Source organism: Oncorhynchus keta, chromosome 22 (genome assembly GCF_023373465.1).
Source record: "Oncorhynchus keta strain PuntledgeMale-10-30-2019 chromosome 22, Oket_V2, whole genome shotgun sequence".
NCBI lineage: Eukaryota > Metazoa > Chordata > Actinopteri > Salmoniformes > Salmonidae > Oncorhynchus > Oncorhynchus keta.
Genome location: NC_068442.1, coordinates 33,810,298 through 33,832,393, shown reverse-complemented (window position 1 = coordinate 33,832,393; position 22,096 = coordinate 33,810,298). Strand labels below are relative to the sequence as shown.

At 44.0% G+C, this 22,096-nt stretch overlaps 1 protein-coding gene across 3 annotated transcripts in view; it reads left to right on the top strand.

The window, feature by feature from the left end:
- The window catches only part of LOC118401373 (A disintegrin and metalloproteinase with thrombospondin motifs 20-like), a 147,375-nt gene that overhangs the window by 42,134 nt on the left and 83,145 nt on the right, over nucleotides 1–22,096 (top strand). For all 3 annotated transcript variants that reach the window (XM_035798833.2, XM_035798835.2, XM_035798834.2), the window contains 3 exons: nucleotides 5,526–5,672; nucleotides 14,654–14,795; nucleotides 15,826–15,930. In XM_035798833.2, coding sequence (XP_035654726.2) covers nucleotides 5,526–5,672; nucleotides 14,654–14,795; nucleotides 15,826–15,930 — 394 coding nt within the window. The remainder of the gene's footprint in view (nucleotides 1–5,525; nucleotides 5,673–14,653; nucleotides 14,796–15,825; nucleotides 15,931–22,096) is intronic.

The following is a 22,096-nucleotide window of genomic DNA, read 5'->3' as shown; positions in this document are numbered from 1 at the left end:
ATTCTCAGGCCGACTCTTTTCTCTGTATATATCAATGATGTTGCTCTTGCTGCGGGTGATTCCCTGATCCACCTCTACGCAGACGACACCATTCTGTGTACATCTGGCCTTTCTTTGGACACTGTGTTAACTAACCTCCAAACGAGCTTCAATGCCATACAACATTCCTTCTGTGGCCTCCAACTGATCTTAAACGCAAGCAAAAACAAGTGCATGCTTTTCAACCGTTCGCTGCTTGCACCCGCCCTCCCGACTAGCATCACTACTCTGGACGGTTCTGACCTAGAATACGTGGATAACTACAAATACCTAGGTGTCTGGCTAGACTGTAAACTTTCCTTCCAGACTCATATCAAATATCTCCAATCCAAAATCAAATCTAGAATCGGCTTTCTATTTCGCAACAAAGCCTCCTTCACTCACGCCACCAAACTTACCCTAGTAAAACTGACTATCCTACTGATCCTCGACTTCGGCAATGTCATCTACAAAATGGCTTTCAACACTCTACTCAGCAAACTGGATGCATCTATCACAGTGCCATCCGTTTTGTTACCCAAAGAGCCTTATACCACCAACCACTGTGATCTGTATTCTCTATTCGGCTGGCCCTCGCTACATATTCGTCGCCAGACCCACTAGCTACAGGTCATCTACAAGTCTATGCTAGGTAAAGCTCCGCCTTATCTCACTGGTCACGATAACAACACCCACCCGCAGCACTCGCTCCGGCAGGTATATCTCACTGGTCATCCCCAAAGCCAACACCTACTTTGACCGCCTTTACATTTCACTCACTAACTTTAAACATCAGCTATTTGAGCAGTTAACTGATCGCTGCAGCTGTACATAGTCCATCTGTAAATAGCCCACCCAATCTTCCTACCTCATCCCCATATTGTTTTTATTTACTTTGCTGCTCTTTTGCACACCAATATCACCACTTACACACCATCATCTGCGCAACATCATCTGCTCATCTATCACTCCAGTGTTAATCTGCTAAATTTTAATTACTTTGCTACTATGGCCTATTTATTGCCATACCTCTTCATGCTATTTGCACACACTGTATATAGACCTTATTTTTTTGTGTTATTGACTGTACTCTTGTTTATCCCATGTAACTCTGTTTGTCGCACTGCGTTGCTTTATCTTCGCCCGGTCGCAGTTGTAAATGAGAACTTGTCCTCAACTAGATTAACTGGTTAAATAAAGGTGAAATAAATAAATACAAATAAGGTCTGTTAAGACTGGGGGCCAATCTGCTGGGTCATTTGGTAGAGAAGCAACTGTTCTATAAAGGTCTGAGCTAGAGGTCGACCGATTATGATTTTTCAACGCCGATACCGATTATTGGAGGACAAATAGCCGATACCGCTTAATTGGACAATTTTTATTTATTTTTATTTATTTATAATAATGACAATTACAACAATATTGAATGAACACTTTTATTTTAACTTAATACTGTATAATACTTCAATAAAATCAATTTAGCCTCAAATAAATAATGGAACATGTTTAATTTGGTTTAAATAATGCAAAAACAAAGTTTTGGAGAAGAAAGTAAAAGTGCAATATGTAAAGGTAAATAAAGGTAAAATTAAAATGATTCAACGATAAATTAACAGGCACCGCATCGATTATATGCAACGCAGGAGAAGCTAAATAAACTAGTAATGTCATCAACCATGTGTAGTTAACTAGTGATTATGTTAAGATTGATTGTTTTTATAAGATACGTTTAATGATAGCTAGCACCTTACCTTGGCTCCTTGCTGCACCCGCATAACAGGTGGTCAGCCTGCCACGCAGTCTCCTCGTGGAGTGCAATGTAATCGGCCGTGATCGGTGTCCAAAAATGCCGATTACCGATTGTTATGAAACTTGAAATCGGCCCTAATTAATCGGCCATTCCGATTAATGGGTCGACCTCTAGTCTGAGCTGCTTGTATCTGATGCTGGCTGTACACCTCTGGTTGTGCTGGTACTGGCTGAGGTTGCCTGTACTTCACCTGACTCTGTGTTAGTATTTTCTGTAGCCAGCTGTACTGGGTCTATGTTAGTACTTGCTGAAGCTGCCAGTACTGCGTCTGTTAGTACTGGCTGTGGCTGGATGTGGATCAACTGAGTCTGTGCTTGTACTGGCTGATGATCCAGCATCTCCTCCACTGCCAAACTGTAATTTTATCAGCTGCATCAGGCCCATTCAAACTGGCTCCCCCAGATTTCCTTTTATATATTTTCAAATATAAAATGCTATTTATACTATGGCTTGGCTGAATACTTGACGGTTATTCTTTTCTGAGAGATCCGTATTCCAGGCTAATCAACATTTTAAATGCAATATATAAATCAATAGTCATTGTCAATCCATTTCTATCCACCTTGCATTAATCCAGAGTTGTAACTAAATTGTGACAGAGACTAGATAATCATTGTCGTGTTTTAAAATGATGTGCACCTATGAGGAGTGCCATCACGCCCATATATTGTCTGGACTGGTCCCCACAGAGTTTTCTGCTGGAAAGCACGAGTTTCACCAGTAGCACAAATATAATGCAAAGGGGAAGTTTATTAGGGATTTTCATACACTGGGATTTTCATACACTCCATCTTCAGAGTGGCCTCCTCTCAACTCTTCGCCTCCTGCTCCCTCAGAGCAGCCTCCAGGCTCTGCTGTAGTGCTGCAGCTCTCTGCTGATCGAGGGTCACCTCCCCTCTCATCGCATCTACTGCCTCCTACTGGCGGGCTGCAGCCTGGGCCTCCTGCACGACCTTCTGTAGGGAGCTGTTCTCCTGCTTCTGGACAAGCTGTTCCTTCAGCGCTGTAAGGTTCTCCTGCTTCTCCTCCTTCTGCTTGGCTAAATCCTCCCTCATAGCAACCTTCTGCTCTTCCAGGCTCTGCTGAAGCTCTGCAGATCTCTGCTGATGGAGGGACACCTCACCTCAGTGACTCCTTGGCCTCCCTCTCATGGAGGACTCTGGCCTGCACCTCCTGTAGCAGTCCCTTCTGTAGGTAGTTGTCAGCCTCTGTCAGCTTCAGAAAAACCTACTGGGTTTGGGGCGAGAGACTGTTGCACCTGCCGCTATACTGGCCTGGGCGGCTGTCAGCTGGCTGAGTTCAGCTCGCATCAAATCAAATCAAATGTATTTGTCACATACACATGGTTAGCAGATGTTAATATGAGTGTAGCGAAATGCTTGTGCTTCTAGTTCCGACAATGCAGTAATAACCAACAAGTAATCTAGCTAACAATTCCAAAACTACTACCTTATAGACACAAGTGTAAGGGGATAAAGAATATGTACATAAAGATATATGAATGAGTGATGGTACAGAGCGGCATAGGCAAGATACAGTAGATGGTATCGAGTACAGTATATATGAGATGAGTGTGAACAAAGTGGCATAGTTAAAGTGGCTAGTGATACATGTATTACATAAAGATGCAGTAGATGATATAGAGTACAGTATATACGTATATATATATATGAGATGAATGATGTAGGGTATGTAAACATTATATAAGGTAGCAGTGTTTAAAGTGGCTAGTGATATATTTCACATTTCCCATCAATTCCCATTATTAAAGTGGCTGGAGTTGAGTCAGTGTGTTGGCAGCAGCCACACAATGTTAGTGGTGGCTGTTTAACAGTCTGATGGCCTTGAGATAGAAGCTGTTTTTCAGTCTCTCGAGAGCGTTCTGCTGACGCCGTTCTTCCAGCAGCTCCCGCTGCATAGCCTGCTGTGCTATGTTTGCCTCCACCATTTGTCTCACCAATGCTTCCATTGTGCTCTGTGTTTGTTTAGTTATTGAACTTGGTTTGGTTTGCCTGCTTTCTCCACTATATGTAGCAGGATCAAGGGTGTGGGGTTTCCACGTCACCAAGTTCAATAGCAAAACAGGCACCAGTAGCACAAATAGAATGCACATGGGAAGTTTATTAGGGATTTTCATACACTGGGGAAGAGGGGGAAATGCACCAATCACCCCACAGTCCACAAGCCATTCTCGTTGTCCGTTCCGTTTCCCAGGGGTAGTCCTCACACTCAGGTCTAGCTCTGGCTCTCGCAGCTCTGACTCCTCATACCTTGCTTGGTTCGCTCCTTCTCTGCCCTGTTGTGCAGGCCGCTTCCTCCTTTATCCCCAAGCAATCCCTGGCTTAACGAATCCCAGTCTTGCCTCGTTGGGGCAGGAAGTCCATATAAAGGGGTAAAGGAGGATACCTGCAAGATATCTCTCCTCAATTACCACTCCCCCTCACCTCTCCCTCATCTGCCACAACATGGTCACGCGCGACGCGGTTATCTTTTCCGAGCTGCAGTTTATAAACACCGTTGCCCGTTGTCGTTTATCAAACGTAATAAATAGTTGTATTTCACTCTCACTTTTGACAGGCACAAAGTCACAGAACACAGCCCTGGAAGTGGCTGGCAAGCAAGCAAGACACAGACAGACCAAGAGATGCACTGCCCAGTTAGGTTAGCAAGAAAGATAGACTAGAGAGAGATGAACTGCAAGCTAACACATCAACTTGACGTTACTGTTATTTTCTGACATCAAACTTGGAGAGGAGAAAACAGGTTTACCTGATTGCTGTTCCCGCAATTCACTCTCATGGTGTTTTTTTCCTCTTTTCGTGACCAGAAGGACAGTTCCACTTCATCCTCTCATCCAAGTTGTAAACATTGACACCCGCTTTGACACGAGGGGGAGGCAGGGCCCTTGCGTAGTGAGCGTATAGGCCCGTCCAGCTCTGCTACAGCCTAATTGCATGGAGCATAGCCAGATAACATACAGTAGGCTAACTCATATTCTGTTAATTGGAAATACATTTTCTTCATATCATAATGTTTCTTTAGACCTGATTAAAATAAATAACGGATTTATTGTGATGGTGTGTATTAAATTTATTAGACTTTTTTATTAGACTTTTAAATGTAGATGTTCCAAAGGCCCCCATCAGCAACTTGTGTGTTTGGAAGCATGAAGATGCTAAACATGTTTATGCTAATTAATCTTATTGTTAATTACCATGAGACCGGTAGTCTTTTGCATGACAATAACTGTCTGACAAAATGTCATGAGCGCCACAGCCCTACATCAAAAAGATGAGCAACTTTATTAGTCTATTCACTATTTAGCTGCTAGAATTAATTGAGATGTAACGCTTCATAGGCCCCCATCTCTACATCGTAGTGCCAGATCATGTTCAATGAAGACCATTGCTTAAAAAAAACAATGTTTAGTTGTCACATACAACGGAGAGGTGCAGTAAAATGTGGTGTTTTACAGGGTCAGCCTTGTAGTACGGTGCCCCTGGAGCAAGTTAGGGTTAATAAGTGCCTTGCTCAAGGACACATCAACAGATTTTTCCCCTTGTCAGCTCAGTTATTTGAACCAGCAACCTTTTGGTTACTGGCCCAATGCTCTAACCACTAAGCTTTCTGATCCATTGAGCAGCCATCACCCCTTTTTACTAATCGCTCTCTGTGTGTGTGTTCTCCTCCTCGGCAGGTTCAACATGCCCCATGATGACAACCCCAAATGCAGGGAGGCAGGCATAAAGCACCAGTTTCACGTCATGGCGCCCACCCTCAACTACGACACTAGTCCCTGGTCCTGGTCAAAGTGCAGCCGCAAGTACATCACTGAGTTTCTGGAGTAGGTACCTCGTCCCTTTTTCTGTCATGGAAGAATACTCTTCCGGACACTGTAATTGTCCTAATGTACACATTTTCACAAACATACAGATTGTTATACAAATAAATATATCATGTTTTTTGGAGATACATTAATCACTGTAATAAAACATTCTAATATCTTCCTTTTTATAGAAAATGCAAGACAAATAAATAACACAAGCAAAAAGTGTTTGTATTCTTGGGACATAATCTAGTAAGCAAACTCTGCTACCTTCTCCAAAAGGGAGAATGTAGAGCAGGCCAGTGTAAACTGTCTCCACTGTGTTTTTCCCTGGTGTGAGACAGTATTTCCTGTTTGAAGCAGGGGTCTTCCTAGAGTGACCTGAGCGATTGATCCTCCCCTGCTCCTCTGTCTCTGCACTCAGGCAGAACCAGCTCTTGAGATGCTGGACAAACAGTCATTTAGTCAGTGGCGTGCTTTCTCCGCAAAAACGGTAACGCGGGGCAGCGGCTCATTCAGCGGGCTCCACAGCCAAGCGGTGGCCACCAACCTCTTCTGAAGGGCTTCCATTTAAGATGGGAAATGTCAGTTATAATTAGATTTTCTCTGGACATGACCCTTTGATCTCTCCTCCTGCTTTGTTGATTGTGAGCAGCCACAAAAGGCCTCCTTGTTGATGAGTTGCATCTTGAGAAGTAAGCGGTCTCTCCCGGGCGAATGCCTCCTATCGAGGCTGTAAGGTTACAGGCCTGTTCCGCTGCTGTACTACACAGTTTCCTACCAGCGGATGAATCCATCCATCCAGCTTTGAGTGGTTGGGTTGGAAAATTAGAAACACAAGAAAAATAATACTCCTATTCATTTTTTACTGCAGAACATTTCTGCTTATATGTCAGCTGTGTTAGAAAAGCTGAGTGTTCAATTACTCGATGTGTGAGTGGAAGGTAAATGTCAATGGCTGTGAGAGAGACGTTCCCTGCTGCAGGAAGAGGATGGCTGATTTGTTTAACAGTGGGAATATTTATAAACAGTTCTGTGTGGCTGTGGACAGGAGCGTAGGGTTCAGTGTGAAGGAGTCTCGGAGGTGGGAAGGCAGGCCGCTGAAAGCAAGGCCCACTGCTTTCAAAGTCTTCATGACTTAAACAAACGGCACCTCCACTGTCCACTTAGCTTACCTGGTCAATACATCACTGTTTTGATTACCAATTGTTCTTTCAAAGCACTCTAATGCACAACACTCTCCTGTCAACTTAAATATAGAGGGACCCACTAACTCTCAACCCCTCTCCTATAGCCAACCTCCCTCGTTCTCATTTCTGTGTCTGTGTAATATGGTGAACTCCCATTGGCTGCACACCTGAGAGCTGAGTGAAAAATGTCTTTGGTGTTCTTGGTGTTTTTATGTGTAGGCCGTGATATAGACACATTCATTCTCCTCCTGGCAGTCCTCCAACCGGTTTAAGCCATTAAACCTATATAAAGATAAAATGCAAATCTCTCTGTGTTCCCGCCCACTAATTGATGTGTATACTTGTGTTGATACTACGTAATCATTAGTACCGGCAAAGCCTATAATTTTACATTCCGATGCCAGGTACCCACGTTGGGAATTATCCTAACCACACAAACATCAGATGTCTTGCTATCCTGAACAGTTCCATTTAAAAACGTTTTTCTTACGTTTTGGTAAAAAAATATATCTTTGTCCTCAATTAATTCAAGATGCATTATCTGTGAAAATAAACTTTTTAGAACTACTTATTTTCTAGTTATTTGCTATGTTAGAATGGTAATGGTTGCAATATATCTTCCTATGCTGTTTGCATTTACTTTATTACAACTGTGCAACAGGGATGTGCTGTATCATTCAATACCCTGCGTCGGTCATAAAATCTGATATATGAGCAACTTCATAGCAGCTACCATCTCACGGGAAACACAGTCTGCCTTTACGGAACTCATTATGGAGTAGCTTCTTATGACAAACACTGAGAGATAACTATAAGTTATTTGCTAAATAAACTCACTTTAAAGAAGCCTCCCAATGGTTGCCAGGTGTAGAACCCCTGTTGATGTCATAGGGGAGTCGCATCACCTGTCTCGGGCTCCTCTGTTTTGCCAAAAAAAACTGCATGCCTAATAAAAAATTGCTGCTCTTTTCCCCCATATCCATCCTGTTTTTAATCATAGGCCCATGGGGTTTCTCATTAGACGATGACAACCTGGTGAAAGATGCTTCAATATGGGGCATCATCTCTTCTCCTCCTTCTGGACTCTGACAGACAAACAGACCACTATCTTATAGCTTCAATATGGGGCATCTCTCCCTCTCTCTTCTTCTCATTTCCATGAAGAATTGACTGACCTCATCGTAGCTTTCATCATTTGTCTCTTCCCAATGTTAGACTAACTCATTCCACCAAGCACGTGTAGACTTTTTGGGATACAAAACAAAGGGTTCCCTTTCAGTCGGTCACTCGGTGTAACATTTTATGGGGAGTCAACGACCAATCATATTCACCTGAACTGAAATCACGCCCAACGGGCCAATAGATTCCGATGCGACCTCGGAAGCCCTGCTTTCCTGGCTATAATACCCGGGCTCTTCTGAAGAAAGAACATGTCATACAATTTAGCTTTTCAAGTGCACAAAGACTATGACATTTGGCTCTGACTTAGGTGTCAGTAGGGAGAGAGTAATCGTCCCCCTGGATGTTGTGAGTTTTGGGACTTGGTATCGGTTTTTGTGTTTTCTAAAAGCTACCACTTTCTGCTCTGCTTGTGTAGCTAATGCTTCCTTCCTTGGGAAGGATTTGTGTTTGCTAAAAAAACACAACTTTCTGCTCTGCTTGTGTAGCCAGTGCTTCTTTGAGTAAGATGGCCAGTGGAGTAAGTTCAAAAAGGAACATTCGACCCTGCCCTAGGGCATGTGGTTTCACAATGAAAGTTAAAGATACTCACCAGTGCTGTCCTGTTTTCCTGGGGTGGAAACACGCTCAGGAGACTTTGGCTCGGACCACTAGTAGTGTTGGTCAGAGTTGATAGGGGTGTCATCCCAGCTGAGTGAGGCTCTTTCCGTTTATTCTGGCATTGTTCAGGGTTCGGATTGCAGGGTTGATATACTATCCCTGGTTGGCTCTGGAGGGTTTTCAGAGTGTGAATCGGATGGCATCATTCCGGGAAAACCTAAATCCCAGGCTTTGGATTCGACATGTGAAGTGAACCATTGGTGGTAAATGCGCTTTTGATGGAGCTGTGTCGTAGGGCGGCAGATCAGATGGGGTGTATTGCCATCTTCAGCAGAGTTCCTCCAACTTTGGGGGAAGGTATTTACCTGTCCCTGCAGCGGTGGGACAGGAGGTAAAATATTTAAAGAGTTCGCCAAAGAGCTAAAGACGACCTGTGGTTCCCCTCATTCAGTCCGGTTATGGCGAGTTCATGAGTGTAGAGAGTATGGAGGAGGCGGGGCTCGTTTGCACACTGCTGATGGATGGAAAGCTGGCGAGTTAACTCAAGAGGCTAACAAGGGGGCTAATCCGAGCACGGTGCTTTTGAATTAACAGTGACGGTTCTTGGTTCATGTCCATAGATCTGAAGGATGCATGTATTCATGTGGCCACAAATCCTCCCCACAGAAAGCTTCTGAGGTTTCATTTCGAGGGTGTGTTCTATGAGTTTCTAGTCCTGCCTTTCGGGCTCTCCGTATCGCTCCACACCTTTTCTATTTTGGTGGAGGGAGGTGGCTTTGGCACTGATGCCGTGCCAGGGGATCAGAGTTTTGGCCTATCTGGATGATTGGCTGGTCGTAACAAGAGAGTCGAGAGAACAGGTGGAGCTCCACACTGCCACGCTGGTTTCCCATATTCAGACTCTGGAGTTCATAGGGAATCACAAGAAAAGGTGTTTGATTCCACAGGATGATCACAACAGACTCATCCTTACTGAGAACACTAATTGTCATCTGTTCTTCTCAATGAGGGATGCATGCGCTCTGTTGGGAATGGATGCCTTGGCGTCTCAGTGGCCTCGTACCGTGGTCTATGCATTTCCTCCGGTGGACCTGATTCAGGCCATCATTGAGAGAGTCCGTAAGGAGTGTCTGTTGTTGATTCTGGTGGCTCCCCGTTGGCCCAGACAACCCTGGTTCACGGAGATCAATGGGCGAGGACCCGTGGAGGGTTCTGTGTAGTCGGGATATATTGTCCTGGTCGCACAGGAGAGTTGGCACTCATGAACGTGATTACAGTTGTTGCATGCAGGACCCATGCCAAATCTTTTCAGTCTCCTGAGGGGGAATAGGTTTTGTCGTGCCCTCTTCATGACTGTCTTGGTGTGTTTGGACCATGTTAGTCTGTTGGTGATGTGGACGCCAAGGAACTTGACGCTCTCAGCCTGTTCCACTGCAGCGCCGTCGATGAGAATGGGGGTGTGCTCGATCCTCCTTTTCCTGTAGTCCACAATCATCTCCTTTGTCTTGATCACGTTGAGGGAGATGTTATTGTTCTTGCACCACACGGTCAGGTCTCTTACCTCATCCCTATAGGCTGTCGCATTGTTGTCGGTGATTAGGCCTACTACTGTTGTGTCATCAGCAAACTTAATGATGGTGTTGGAGTCGTTGCCTGGCCGTGCTGTCAATCGGTGTACAGGGAGTACAAGAGGGGACTGAGCACGCACCTTGGGGGGGCCCGTGTTGAGGATGGATGGTGGATGTGTTGTTACCTACCCTTACCAACTGGGGGCGGCCCGTCACGAAGTCCAGGATCTAGTTGTAGAGGGAGGTGTTTAGTCCCATGGTCCTTAGCTTAGTGATGAGCTTTGAGGGCGCTATGGTGTTGGACACTGAGCAATAGTCAATGAATAGCATTCTCACATAGGTGTTCCTTTTGTCCATGTGTGAAAGGGCAGTGTGGAGTGCAATCGAGATTGCATCTTCTGTGGATCTGTTGGGGCAGTATGCAAATTGGAGTGGGTCTGGGGTTTCTGGGATAATGGTGTTGATGTGAGCAATGACCAGCCTTTCAAAGCATTTCATGGCTACAGACGTGAGTGCTACGGGTCAGTAGCCATTTAGGCAGGTTACCTTAGTGTTCTTGGGCACCGGGACTATGGTGGTCTGCTTGAAACATGTTGGAATTACAGATTCAGACAGGGAGAGGTTAGAAAAAATGTCAGTTAAGACATTTGCTAGTTGGTCAGTGCACGCTTGGAGTGCACATCCTGGTAATCCGTCTGGCCCTGCGGCCTTGTGAATGTTGACCTGTTTAAAGGTCTTACTCAAATCAACTGCGGAGAGCGTTATCACAAAATCGTCCGGAACAGCTGATGCTCTCATGTGTGTTCCAGTGTTACTTTCCTCGAAGCGGGCATGAAGTTATTTAGCTCATCTGGTGGGCTCATATCACTGGGCAGCTCTTGGCTGTGCTTCCCTTTGTAGTCTGTAATAGTTTGCATGCCCTGCCACAACCGACGAGCGTCGGAGCTGGTGTAGTATGATTTGATCTTAGTCCTGTATTGACACTTTGCCTGTTAGATGGTTCGTCGGAGGGCATAGCGGGATTTCTTATAAGCGTCCGGGTTAGAGTAGTGCTCCTTGAAAGTGGCAGCTCTACCCTTTAGCTCAGTGCAAATGTTGCCTGTAATTCATGGCTTCTGGTCGGGGTACAGTCACTGTGGGGATGACGTCATCGATGCACTTATTGATGAAGCCAGTGACTGATGTGGTGTACTCCTCAATACCATCGGAAGAATCCCGGAACATATCCAGTCTGTGCAAAACAGTCCTGTAGCTTAGCATCTGTGTCATCTGACCACTACCTTATTGAGCGTGTCACTGGTACTTCCTGCTTTAGTTTTTGCTTGTAAGCAGGAATCAGGTGGATAGAGTTATGGTCAGATTTGCCAAATGGAGGGCGAGGAAGAGCTTTGTATGCGTCTCTGTGTGTGGAGTAAAGGTGGTCCAGAGTTTTTTTTCTGGTTGCACATTTAGCATGAGGTAAAATGGTTGTAAGTTTCCCTGCATTAATGTCCCTGGCCACTAGGAGCGCCGCCTCTGGATGAGCATTTTCTCGTTTGTTTACGCAGGTTGTTGAGTGCCATCTTAGTGCCAACATCGGTTTGTGATGTTTAATAGACAGCTATGAAAAATATAGACAAACTCTCTTGTTAAATAGTGTGATCTACAGCTTATCTTGAGATTCTCTACCTCATGCGAGCAAAACCTGTTATTTTCAAATAGACACAAACCGCCACCTCTTGTTTTATCGAAGGCAGCTGTTCTATTTTGCCGATGGACCGAAAACTCCACCAGTTGTATGTTATCCACGTCGTCGTTCAGCCACGACTCAGTGAAACATAAGACATTACAGTTTATAATGTCCCATTGGTCGTGTAGTCTTTAAGTAAAATCAAATCAAATGAATTTATATAGCCCTTTGTACATCAGCTGATGTCTCAAAGTGCTGTACAGAAACCCAGCCTAAAACCCCAAACAGCAAGCAATGCAGGTGTAGAAGCACGGTGGCTAAGAAAAACTCCCTAGAAAGGCCAAAACCTAGCAAGAAACCTAGAGAGGAACCAGGCTATGTGGGGTGGCCAGTCCTCTTCTGGCTGTGCCGGGTGGAGATTATAACAGAACATGGCCAAGATGTTCAAATGTTCATAAATGACCAGCATGGTCAAATAATAATAATCAGAGGCAGAACAGTTGAAACTGGAGCAGCAGCATGGTCAGGTGGACTGGGGACAACAAGGAGTCATCATGTCAGGTAGTCCTGAGGCATGGTCCTAGGGCTCAGGTCCTCTGAGAGAGAGAAAGAAAGAGAGAATTAGAGAGAACATACTTAAATTCACACATGACACCGGATAAGACAGGAGAAGTACTCCAGATATAACAAACTGACCCTAGCCCCCCGGCACATAAAGTACTGCAGCATAAATACTGGAGGTTGAGACAGGAGGGGTCAGGAGACACTGTGGTCCCATCCGATGACACCCCCGGACAGGACCAAACAGGAAGGATATAACCCCACCCACTTTGCCAAAGCACAGCCCCCACACCACTAGAGGGATATCTTCAACCACCAACTTACCATCCTGAGACAAGGCCGAGTATAGCCCACAAAGATCTCTGCCATGGCACAACCCAAGGGAGGGCGCCAACCCAGACAGGAAGGTCACATCGACTCAACCCACTCAAGTGACGCACCCCTCCTAGGGACAGTATGAAAGAGCCCTAGTAAGCCAGTGACTCAGCCCCTGTAATAGGGTTAGAGGCAGAGAATCCCAGTGGAAAGAGGATAACCGACCAGGCAGAGACAGCAAGGGCGGTTCGTTGCTCCAGAGCCTTTCCGTTCACCTTCACACTCCTGGGCCAGACTACATTCAATCATATGACCCACTGAAGAGATGAGTCTTCAGTAAAGACTTAAAGGTTGAGACCGAGTTTTCGTCTCTGACATGGGTAGGCAGACCGTTCCATAAAAATGGAGCTCTATAGGAGAAAGCCCTACCTCCAGCTGTTTGCTTAGAAATTCTAGGGACAATTAGGAGGCCTGCGTCTTGTGACCGTAGCGTACGTGTAGGTATGTACGGCAGGACCAAATCAGAGAGATAGGTAGGAGCAAGCCCATGTAATGCTTTGTAGGTTAGCAGTAAAACCTTGAAATCAGCCCTTGCCTTGACAGGAAGCCAGTGTAGGGAGGCTAGCACTGGAGTAATATGATACATTTTTTTGGTTCTAGTTAGGATTCTAGCAGCCGTATTTAGCACTAACTGAAGTTATTTTGTCCTTTATCTGGGTAGCTGGAAAGTAGAGCATTGCAGTAGTCTAACCTAGAAGTGACAAAGGCATTGATTATTTTTTCTGCATCATTTTTGGACAGAAAGTTTCTGATTTTTGCAGTGTTACGTAGATGGAAAAAAGCTGTCCTTGAAATGGTCTTGATATGTTCTTCAAAAGAGAGATCAGGGTCCAGAGTAACGCTGAGGTCCTTCACAGTTTTATTTGAGACGACTGTACAACCATTAAGATTGATTGTCAGATTCAACAGAAAATCTCTTTGTTTCTTGGGACCTAGAACAAGCATCTCTGTTTTGTCCGAGTTTAAAAGTAGAAAGTACAGTCTTGACGTGCAATCATTGGATAACAAAATGTATGAGCTCTGTTTTTATTTTAAAAAATGTCAACTTTATTTAACCCTACCTGGTTAAATAAAGGTGAAAAAAAAAGCTCATCCGTTTTGTTATCCAATGATTGGACATTGGCTAATAGGACTGATGGTAGAGGGGAATTACTCACTCGCCGTCGGATCATTTCAAGGCACCCAGACCTACGTTCCAGATTTCTCTGTTTCTTCTTCATGCGAATAACAGAGATTTGGGCCTTGTCGGGTCCTATACATCCGACTCGTTAAAGAAAAAAAATCTTTGTCCAGTACGAGGTGAGTAATCACTGTCCTGATATCCAGAAGCTCTTTTCGGTCATAAGAGACGGTGGCAGAAACATTGTGTACAAAATAAGTTACAAATAACGCAAAAAAAACACACACAATAGCACAATTGGTTAGGAGCCCGCAAAACTGCAGCCATCTCAATCCTGCACCATCTTCAAAATCCTCTACTTTGTGCACAGAGAAATGTATTTTGAATTAATATGTGGTTGGGATAGCTTTGTGTCTGCATATAAATGCAGTTTTATTCCGTGTGTATGATGCCTAGCTCCAGTTTCATAGTGACAGCATTAACTAATATTAGGTCTCAGTGAGGGGAAGTGGTGTCAATCTCACTGTTATGTAACATCAGACCAGACCACCCACATGGGACAAAAATGTTTACATTTGACTATCATCAGTCCTGGATGGTGACACGGAGCTGTTTATTTTGTGATTATGAATAACAAAGATGACATTATCCTGACTACTCTGTTGTACTGTATGAATCTTGACTGATGAAGCACTTTGCGTGATGTAGCTTTTATGTGTGTATGTGTTACCTTTCAGCACAGGGTACGGAGAGTGCCTGTTGGACGAGCCAGTGAGCAGGACGTACGAGCTACCCAACCACCTCCCTGGTCAGATCTACAATGCCAACCGACAGTGTGAGCTCATGTTTGGTCCCGGATCCATGGTCTGCCCTTACATGGTGAGCCAGGTTTCATTCCTCACAACCAGGTGCCTCGTAAGGGATGTCCCGATTGGCACCCTATTCCCTATATAGTGCACGACATAAGGAATAGGGTGCCATTTGGGACGTAAACTCAGTCTATATCTCCAAAAAAGTGTCCTCAACCAAACCCCTTATGGATAATGATGTCATATGCTTCTGAGGTTCTATTGTGTCTTGTCTATGATAAGGCACTTGTGTTGAGATGATGAAGTCATAAGTTTATACAGTATAGACAACACTGTACTATACCCCCCTTCCCCAGTCATTGTCTTTAATGAGCTGTCTGTATGACACACAGATTTTGTGGTTTTATGAGACAATTAGCTTTGTTCAGGGTTTTATCGGCTGCTGTGACGGAAGCTGCTTTCCCTTCGAACAGAGCATAAGTCCTCATGTTGAACATGCTTTAAGACTGTATTCCCTCTCTGGTCTGGTTGGAGACTTCTGGAACACTGTGTGGCTAATCTATAGTGATAGGAACAGCTGCCCAAGGAGCTGTAAAAGTTACTGTCTGGTGTTCTAGAGGCTGAACTGTACATAAAGCCTGTTATACATCCCACAGTACTTACTACTGAGCAGCACAATAGAGCCTCCTGTCTGCCTGTCAATATTAGGGATTTGTAGTTTGGGGTGAAACAGTTCAATTATTCTCCTGCAGTGGGATTTTTGTTAAAGTTGTATTGTAACAGAGTTTAATGCTCCCTTCCTCTCTCTGTCTCTCCGCCTCTCTCCCGCATGTCTCTTTCTTCCCTCTCTCGCTGTCTCTTTCTTCCCTCTCTCGCTGTCTCTTTCTTCCCTCTCTCGCTGTCTCTTTCTTCCCTCTCTCGCTGTCTCTTTCTTCCCTCTCTCGCTGTCTCTTTCTTCCCTCTCTCGCTGTCTCTTTCTTCCCTCTCTCGCTGTCTCTTTCTTCCCTCTCTCGCTGTCTCTTTCTTCCCTCTCTCGCTGTCTCTTTCTTCCCTCTCTCGCTGTCTCTTTCTTCCCTCTCTCGCTGTCTCTTTCCACACAGAAACAGTGCAAGAGGCTCTGGTGTACGAGTGCTGAGGGGGGTCATAAAGGGTGTCGGACACAGCACATGCCCTTGGCTGATGGGACAGACTGTGGACATGGAATGGTAGGACAGGATGCTGTATTTCTTCCATTGAAGTGTAAATTGATGGTACAATGACAAACACAGTGTATTATCAACTGTAGTAGATGCTCTTACAATAAATCCACTGTTGATGTTTTGCCTTTCCATTATCAATGAGCACATTTCAAACAAAATGTTCAACTCTGTATGAAATGGATCATGATATTCTCCTTGTCTGGAACTGACAGTAGTTCACATGTTGAGTAGGGACTGTTTGTCCTCTTTCTTCACTACAGATGTAGGATCTTAATATGTGCCAGCTTGCTACAGCAAGAAAACAATCCTGGAAATGTGAATTATTATGTGCATTATAATTAATGAACATTTTTGCAGGGGTTGTAGGGCTGGGCTTTATGGCCTAAAAATCATATCTACATTTTTTCAAACTAAGCTTTGTTGCAAGAATAAAGGTCAATACACTGCATTTGCAACAGTAGCGAGTAATCAAATGAATTCAAGGCTTGTAAAATTAGACCTACAGTAGGCTAAATATAGCTTTTTTTGGGGCTAAATATTGGCCATCAAGTATTTTTGTTACAAATTTAACCAGAACCATGCACAATGCACATCCAGGAATAATGACCAACTTCTGGTAACAGGAAATATAGACAATTAACACAGGTCTCATAAACAATCTCTCAAACACAAACCCACCTGCTCGTGAGTAGCCAGCTATTCTTTACATATAAAGTCTAGCAAACTTGGATCTATTTTCTACAAGGTAGAACAGTTGAATTGTTATGAATACAGCCTTCTGTCCGTCTCCAACTGTTTGAACAACATGGCCTGTTCACTTTGTTTAGGTTTTGAAATCAAGTGGCCTACCTGGATAAGAATATGCTTATTTCTCAGAATGATAACGAGTTGCTAATTCCTTATTTAAAGGCATAGTTGTATGCTCATTGCACATTTATAAACCACAGACTAGACAGCTAGCACATAACAGTCTGGCTAAAATGCAGCTGATTATTGATGCAGTCTGAATCCTTCTGTGAATTATTGGATGTCTATGCAGTCAGTATAAATTACTTTTCTTGGCCACAGTTAGTCCTATTGTAGCTGCTCATGGAAATGTGGTCAGGTTTTATCCCCAGTGAGTAACCTGAAGCATGAGCATTAGCGGTAGCTATGTTCTGAGGCCCCAACCATCATCAAACCTCATGTTCTCATCTCCTTGGGATGCTATGCTGATTAGCACTGTTGCGGCGGGGTAGGTGTTGGGTGCATAGTGACAGGCACTGTGGCTGAGGGAAAGAGGTGTGAGATGGGGCTGGGGGAGAGAGAGGGGTTAGACAGGGCTGGAGGAATGAGTGGTGAAATCGGGCTGGGGAAAGAGAGGGGTTAAATGGGGTTAGTGGAAAGAGGTGTGAGATGGGGCTGGGGAAGAGAGAGGGGTTAGACAGGGCTGGAGGAATGAATGGTGAAATGGGGCTGGGGAAAGAGAGGGGTTAGATGGGGTTAGTAGAAAGAGGGATAAGATGGGGCTGGGGGATAGAGGGAGAGAGGGGGAGAAGTAGATGTGAAGGCCGGGACTTTGAAAGGAGATGCCGTCCGTCGTTCACAGTTGAGTCACCTTATTGTGAACCTGTGACCCTAAAACCTCTTTACAAGGCGGGCGAGTGGGTCAGTTGTCAGGCCATAACAGAGTCCAAGGCTGAGACACGCAGGGCCACGCTTCCTCTCCCTCCACTCTGCTCTGCTCAGCTCACACAATAGACCTCACATCGATGATTCCAAAAAGGAGGAGTTGGGGGAGGAGGAGTAAAAGAAGGGAGAGGTGGGCTACGAGTATTTGTTTGCATGTGGTGGTGGTGATGGGGTGAGGGTTAGGGGACCCTCCCCCAGGAGTCTTTCCAGAACAAACAAAAAAAAACAGTGTGTGCCCATGTAAGCCCAATATGTTCCATAATGTCTCTGCATTTGTTCCTTGGATTACTAGTGGCTTGGATTACTAGACATCAATAAAGATCATTTAACTAGGGATGACTAACATCTTAATCCAACAAAAACAGCTTCAATATAATGTAACTGTCGTGGGATAGCAACTCTAAATACCTCTGTCTCATTAACTGTGTTGGATTGTGGGAGACCATCTTGAGAGGACACTAGTTTGGTCATGCCTGATTGTTTGCCATGACGACCACTATTCAGTATTCAGACCCCTTGACTTTTTCCACATTGTGTTACATTACAGCCTTATTCTAAAATGTATTAAATCGTTTTTTCCCCTCATCAAACGACACACAATACCCCATAATGACAAAGCAAAAACAGGTTATTAGACATTTTTGCAAATATATAAAAACATGTTTTTTTTTTATATTACATTTACATTCTGACCGTTAATTCAGTACTTTCTTGAAGCACCTTTGGCAGTGATCACAGCCTCGAGTCTTCTTGGGTATGACGCTACAAGCTTGGCACACCTGTATTTAGTTTCTCCCATCCCTCTCTGTAGATCCTCTCAAAGTCTGTCAGGTTGGATAGGAAGCGTTGCTGAACAGCTATTTTTAGGTCTCTCCAGAGATGTTCGATAGGGTTCAAATCCAGGCTCTGGCTTGGCATTCAGAGACTAGTCCCGAAGCCACTCCTGCGTTGTCTTGGCTGTGTGCTTAGGGTCATTTTCCTGTTGTACGGTGAACGTTCGCCCCAGTCTGAGGTCCTGAGCACTCTGGAGCAGGTTTTCATCAAGGATCTCACTTTACTTTGCTTCGTTCATCTTTGCCTCGATCCTGACTGGTCTCCCAGTCCCTGCTGCTGAAAAACATCCCCACAGCATGATGCTGCCACCACCATGCTTCACCGTATGGATGGTACCAGGTTTTCTCCAGACGTGATGCTTGGCATTCAGGCCAAATAGGAAAAATACTTAAATCTTAAATGTTTCCAGGTGACTATCTCATGAAGCTGGTTGAGAGAATGCCAAGAGTGTGCAAAGCTGTCATCAAGACAAAGGGTGGCTTCTTTGAAGAATCTCAAATCTACAATATATTTTGATTTGTTTAACACTGTTTTGGTCACAACATGATTCCATATGTGTTATTTCATAGTTTTATGTCTTCACTATTATTCTACAATGTAGAAAATAGAGAACCCCTGAATGAGTAGGTGTGTCCTAAGGCCTCTCTCTCTCTCTCTCTCTCTCTCTTTCACTGACTCATCCTTCTCACCTTACCCTTTCCTGGTCTTTCATACCATACATCCTGTACTCTCTTTCTGTACTCTCCCTCTCTATCTCTCTCTCTCTCCTCCCTCTCTCTTTCTTTCCAAACACTGTCTATTTTTCTCCCTCTTCCTCTCTTGCTCCCCCTCTCTCGCACTATGCTCTTTATCGCTACCCCCCTCTCACTATGCTCTTAATAGCTACCTCTCCTCCCTTCCTCTCTCACGCTGCTCTCTTCTTGCGGGGAGCTGCAGTAATACGGTCATGTGACCCTCAGCGGTGCCTCTGTCATCTGGCCCAGTGGGTCATGTGCTAACGAGGGCATCCCATCACTTGTTGTCTATAAATACTGCCACCGCCCTCCTCCTCCTCGCATCTTCTTTGAAAGGGCCCTGCCTGTGTAGCTCTGGGGCCAACTAACATGGTCAATCAGGACCTGTCAGCCCAAAGGCAACGAAAACAGCCTGTCCTCCCTCTCTGCTTCTCTTATCACCAGGGCAGGCAGCTTCACAACAGCTTGGTGGGTGGCCCAACTTGAATGAAGCAAATGTGCTGTTGTTGTTGCCCACCAATTATTAAGCACCCTGCCCAGTGTTTAGTTCTGAGTGTGTGGTTGAAGGAAAGCTCTGTTGAAAGTTTTTTTTGTGTGATTTGTTCTGTGTGGTGTGATGGATGGAACTATCAATTGCGTTCATTTTCAAGACCATCAATTCTTCAGAGGTCTCCATTTTAGTTGAACTATAAAGTTTCCCGACTTATTTTCGTAAGGTTGTTTTGAATGACTTGTGTCAGTGAAAAGCTAGAGAGGAAGTCCTGGTTTTATTATTCCAGTCGGAACATTCCTCATAACTACATTCTGCTCTTCTCTTGTTTCAGCCAATTAGAGAGAGATAGTGAAGTCTTGAAAAGCAGAGCCAGGCTGAGGCAGAATAGAATGTGTTGGCTGAGACGGTGAACGTTGGCTGAGGTGGCGAGTGTTGGCTTGGGCCCCTTGCAGCGATACAGACTAGTGTCGTACGATGCTGACTGTGAGCTGAGGCTCTGGAATTTCTGACTCGTATCAATGTCACTCTCTGCTAATCTCTGGGATGTTTCCACTTTCCATCACCACAGACCTGTTGCTTTGGCTGAACAAGTGGATTATTGTTTTGCTGACATATACTTTCTCTGTGTAATATTGTACAATAGTGATGGTAGCTTTCGGCGGCTCAGGATGGATTTAAGTTTGATTAGGTAGCAGGAGGTTGCTACGTGACAAATTGGGACGATAAAATACTAAGCCCTTCACAATGGAAGGTTTTTTAAGCATGCTCTATAATACATCATAACATTTCTTCCTAGCGAACTTTCTGATTTTAATCAACATATTAAGACAATTTAATACCTGAACATCACTATCTGCAATGAACATTATATAGCAAATATAAGTAATTATCCGGAGAGGCAGATATCTACCTAAAGAGGAGGAGGTAGCCTAGTTTGACTCAATGTTGAAGATGTTGAAATTCTATGAGGAAGCTTTTGAAAATAAACCAATTAGAATATTAGACTCCTGTTGTCTTAACCTTTGTTATCTTTAACCTAGGATTGAATCTGTCTATGTGAAATGAGAGAGGAATAAACACCAAAGGTAAAAGTATCTGAAGTACAGGTGAATGGAACAGCTTACGGGCCAAACCACTCATTCACACTAATGATAACCTTCCACTGCTGAGTAGAGAGGATGGAGGGAGGGGTTGAGGGGGTGGCTCTCAGCTTGTGGTTGCATCACCCCTGTAAGCCCCTCTCTCACCTCTTAGAACACGAGGAAGAACACCGTGTCCCATGATGTTTCACAATTCACTGAAAATAAGTTGATTTTTAAACCATATGCATACCCCAAATATAAAACCACTATAGCAAACACCATCTACCTCAACCTCTGCTCCTAACCTTAAAGATGGGGTGAAACAGTGCCACTGTCCGCCCCGCGGCCTTGTAATTGTTTTTGTTTTGTTGAAGAAGCAGAGCTGGAGAGCGTTGCGCATCGTGATTATTTTTTTCATTCCCGTACAAGTATGCTGCTGTTCCATCGCTCATAAAAATATGTCACAAATTCTACAGCACAAAGTCAGTCATGTCTGAGGTCTAAGAATAATAATGACTCGATAATCCAGGCCTTCTGGGAATGTTATAAAGTCCAAAAGTTATGGGCGGAGTAAGAAAAATGTCTGTCAGAAGTATTATAATGTAAATGTACTTTTAATCCGTCTGTCTGCATATTTCAAGACATGGCATATGAGGGTGCATTGCGATACCCGATGGGTTGGGTGATACTTCTCGTCAATCATCAAAAAAAGTATACTTAAAAAATGGAAATCGACCTATCCTCCATCGTTGACTCAATGGAAAGGTCAAATCCTTTATCTAAAAATTGAAAGTGCGTGGCCTACAGAGAGAAACAAAATAGTGCAGTTTGAGGCCATGTGGCGGGAAGTGATGTGGGCGCTGGAGATGGGTGTGTGTGCCGGTGGGTCTAGGCAGGTGTGATGTAGTTGATGTTTGTAGGATGTTGTCATTTGATTGTGTATGTTTGTGTTGTATGTATATATATATATATATATACAATACTGTGCAAAAGTTTTAAGCAGATGTGAAAAGTTACTTTGCATTTTGTTAATTTATAAATATAATCTATTAACATGTCTATTTTTGAAAGCATTCTTACTTTACAGAATGTTTTCACACCTGCCTAAAACCTTTGCACAGCACTGGAAATACAATGAATAACATTTCGGGAAATCGGGTCGAGACTTTGTTTTCCATTATTATTATTAAATAGCCTAACTAAAATATGTCTTGTCTTGTTAAACTACATAGAATTGCAGAAAATGAGTTTCAAAACAACATTTCAACAACAAGTCCTCAAATGAAACAAAATCAATCTGGTGGTGTATTTAATATAGGCTATCTCAATAAACAATAATAAAAAGAAAAAGTGGGCAT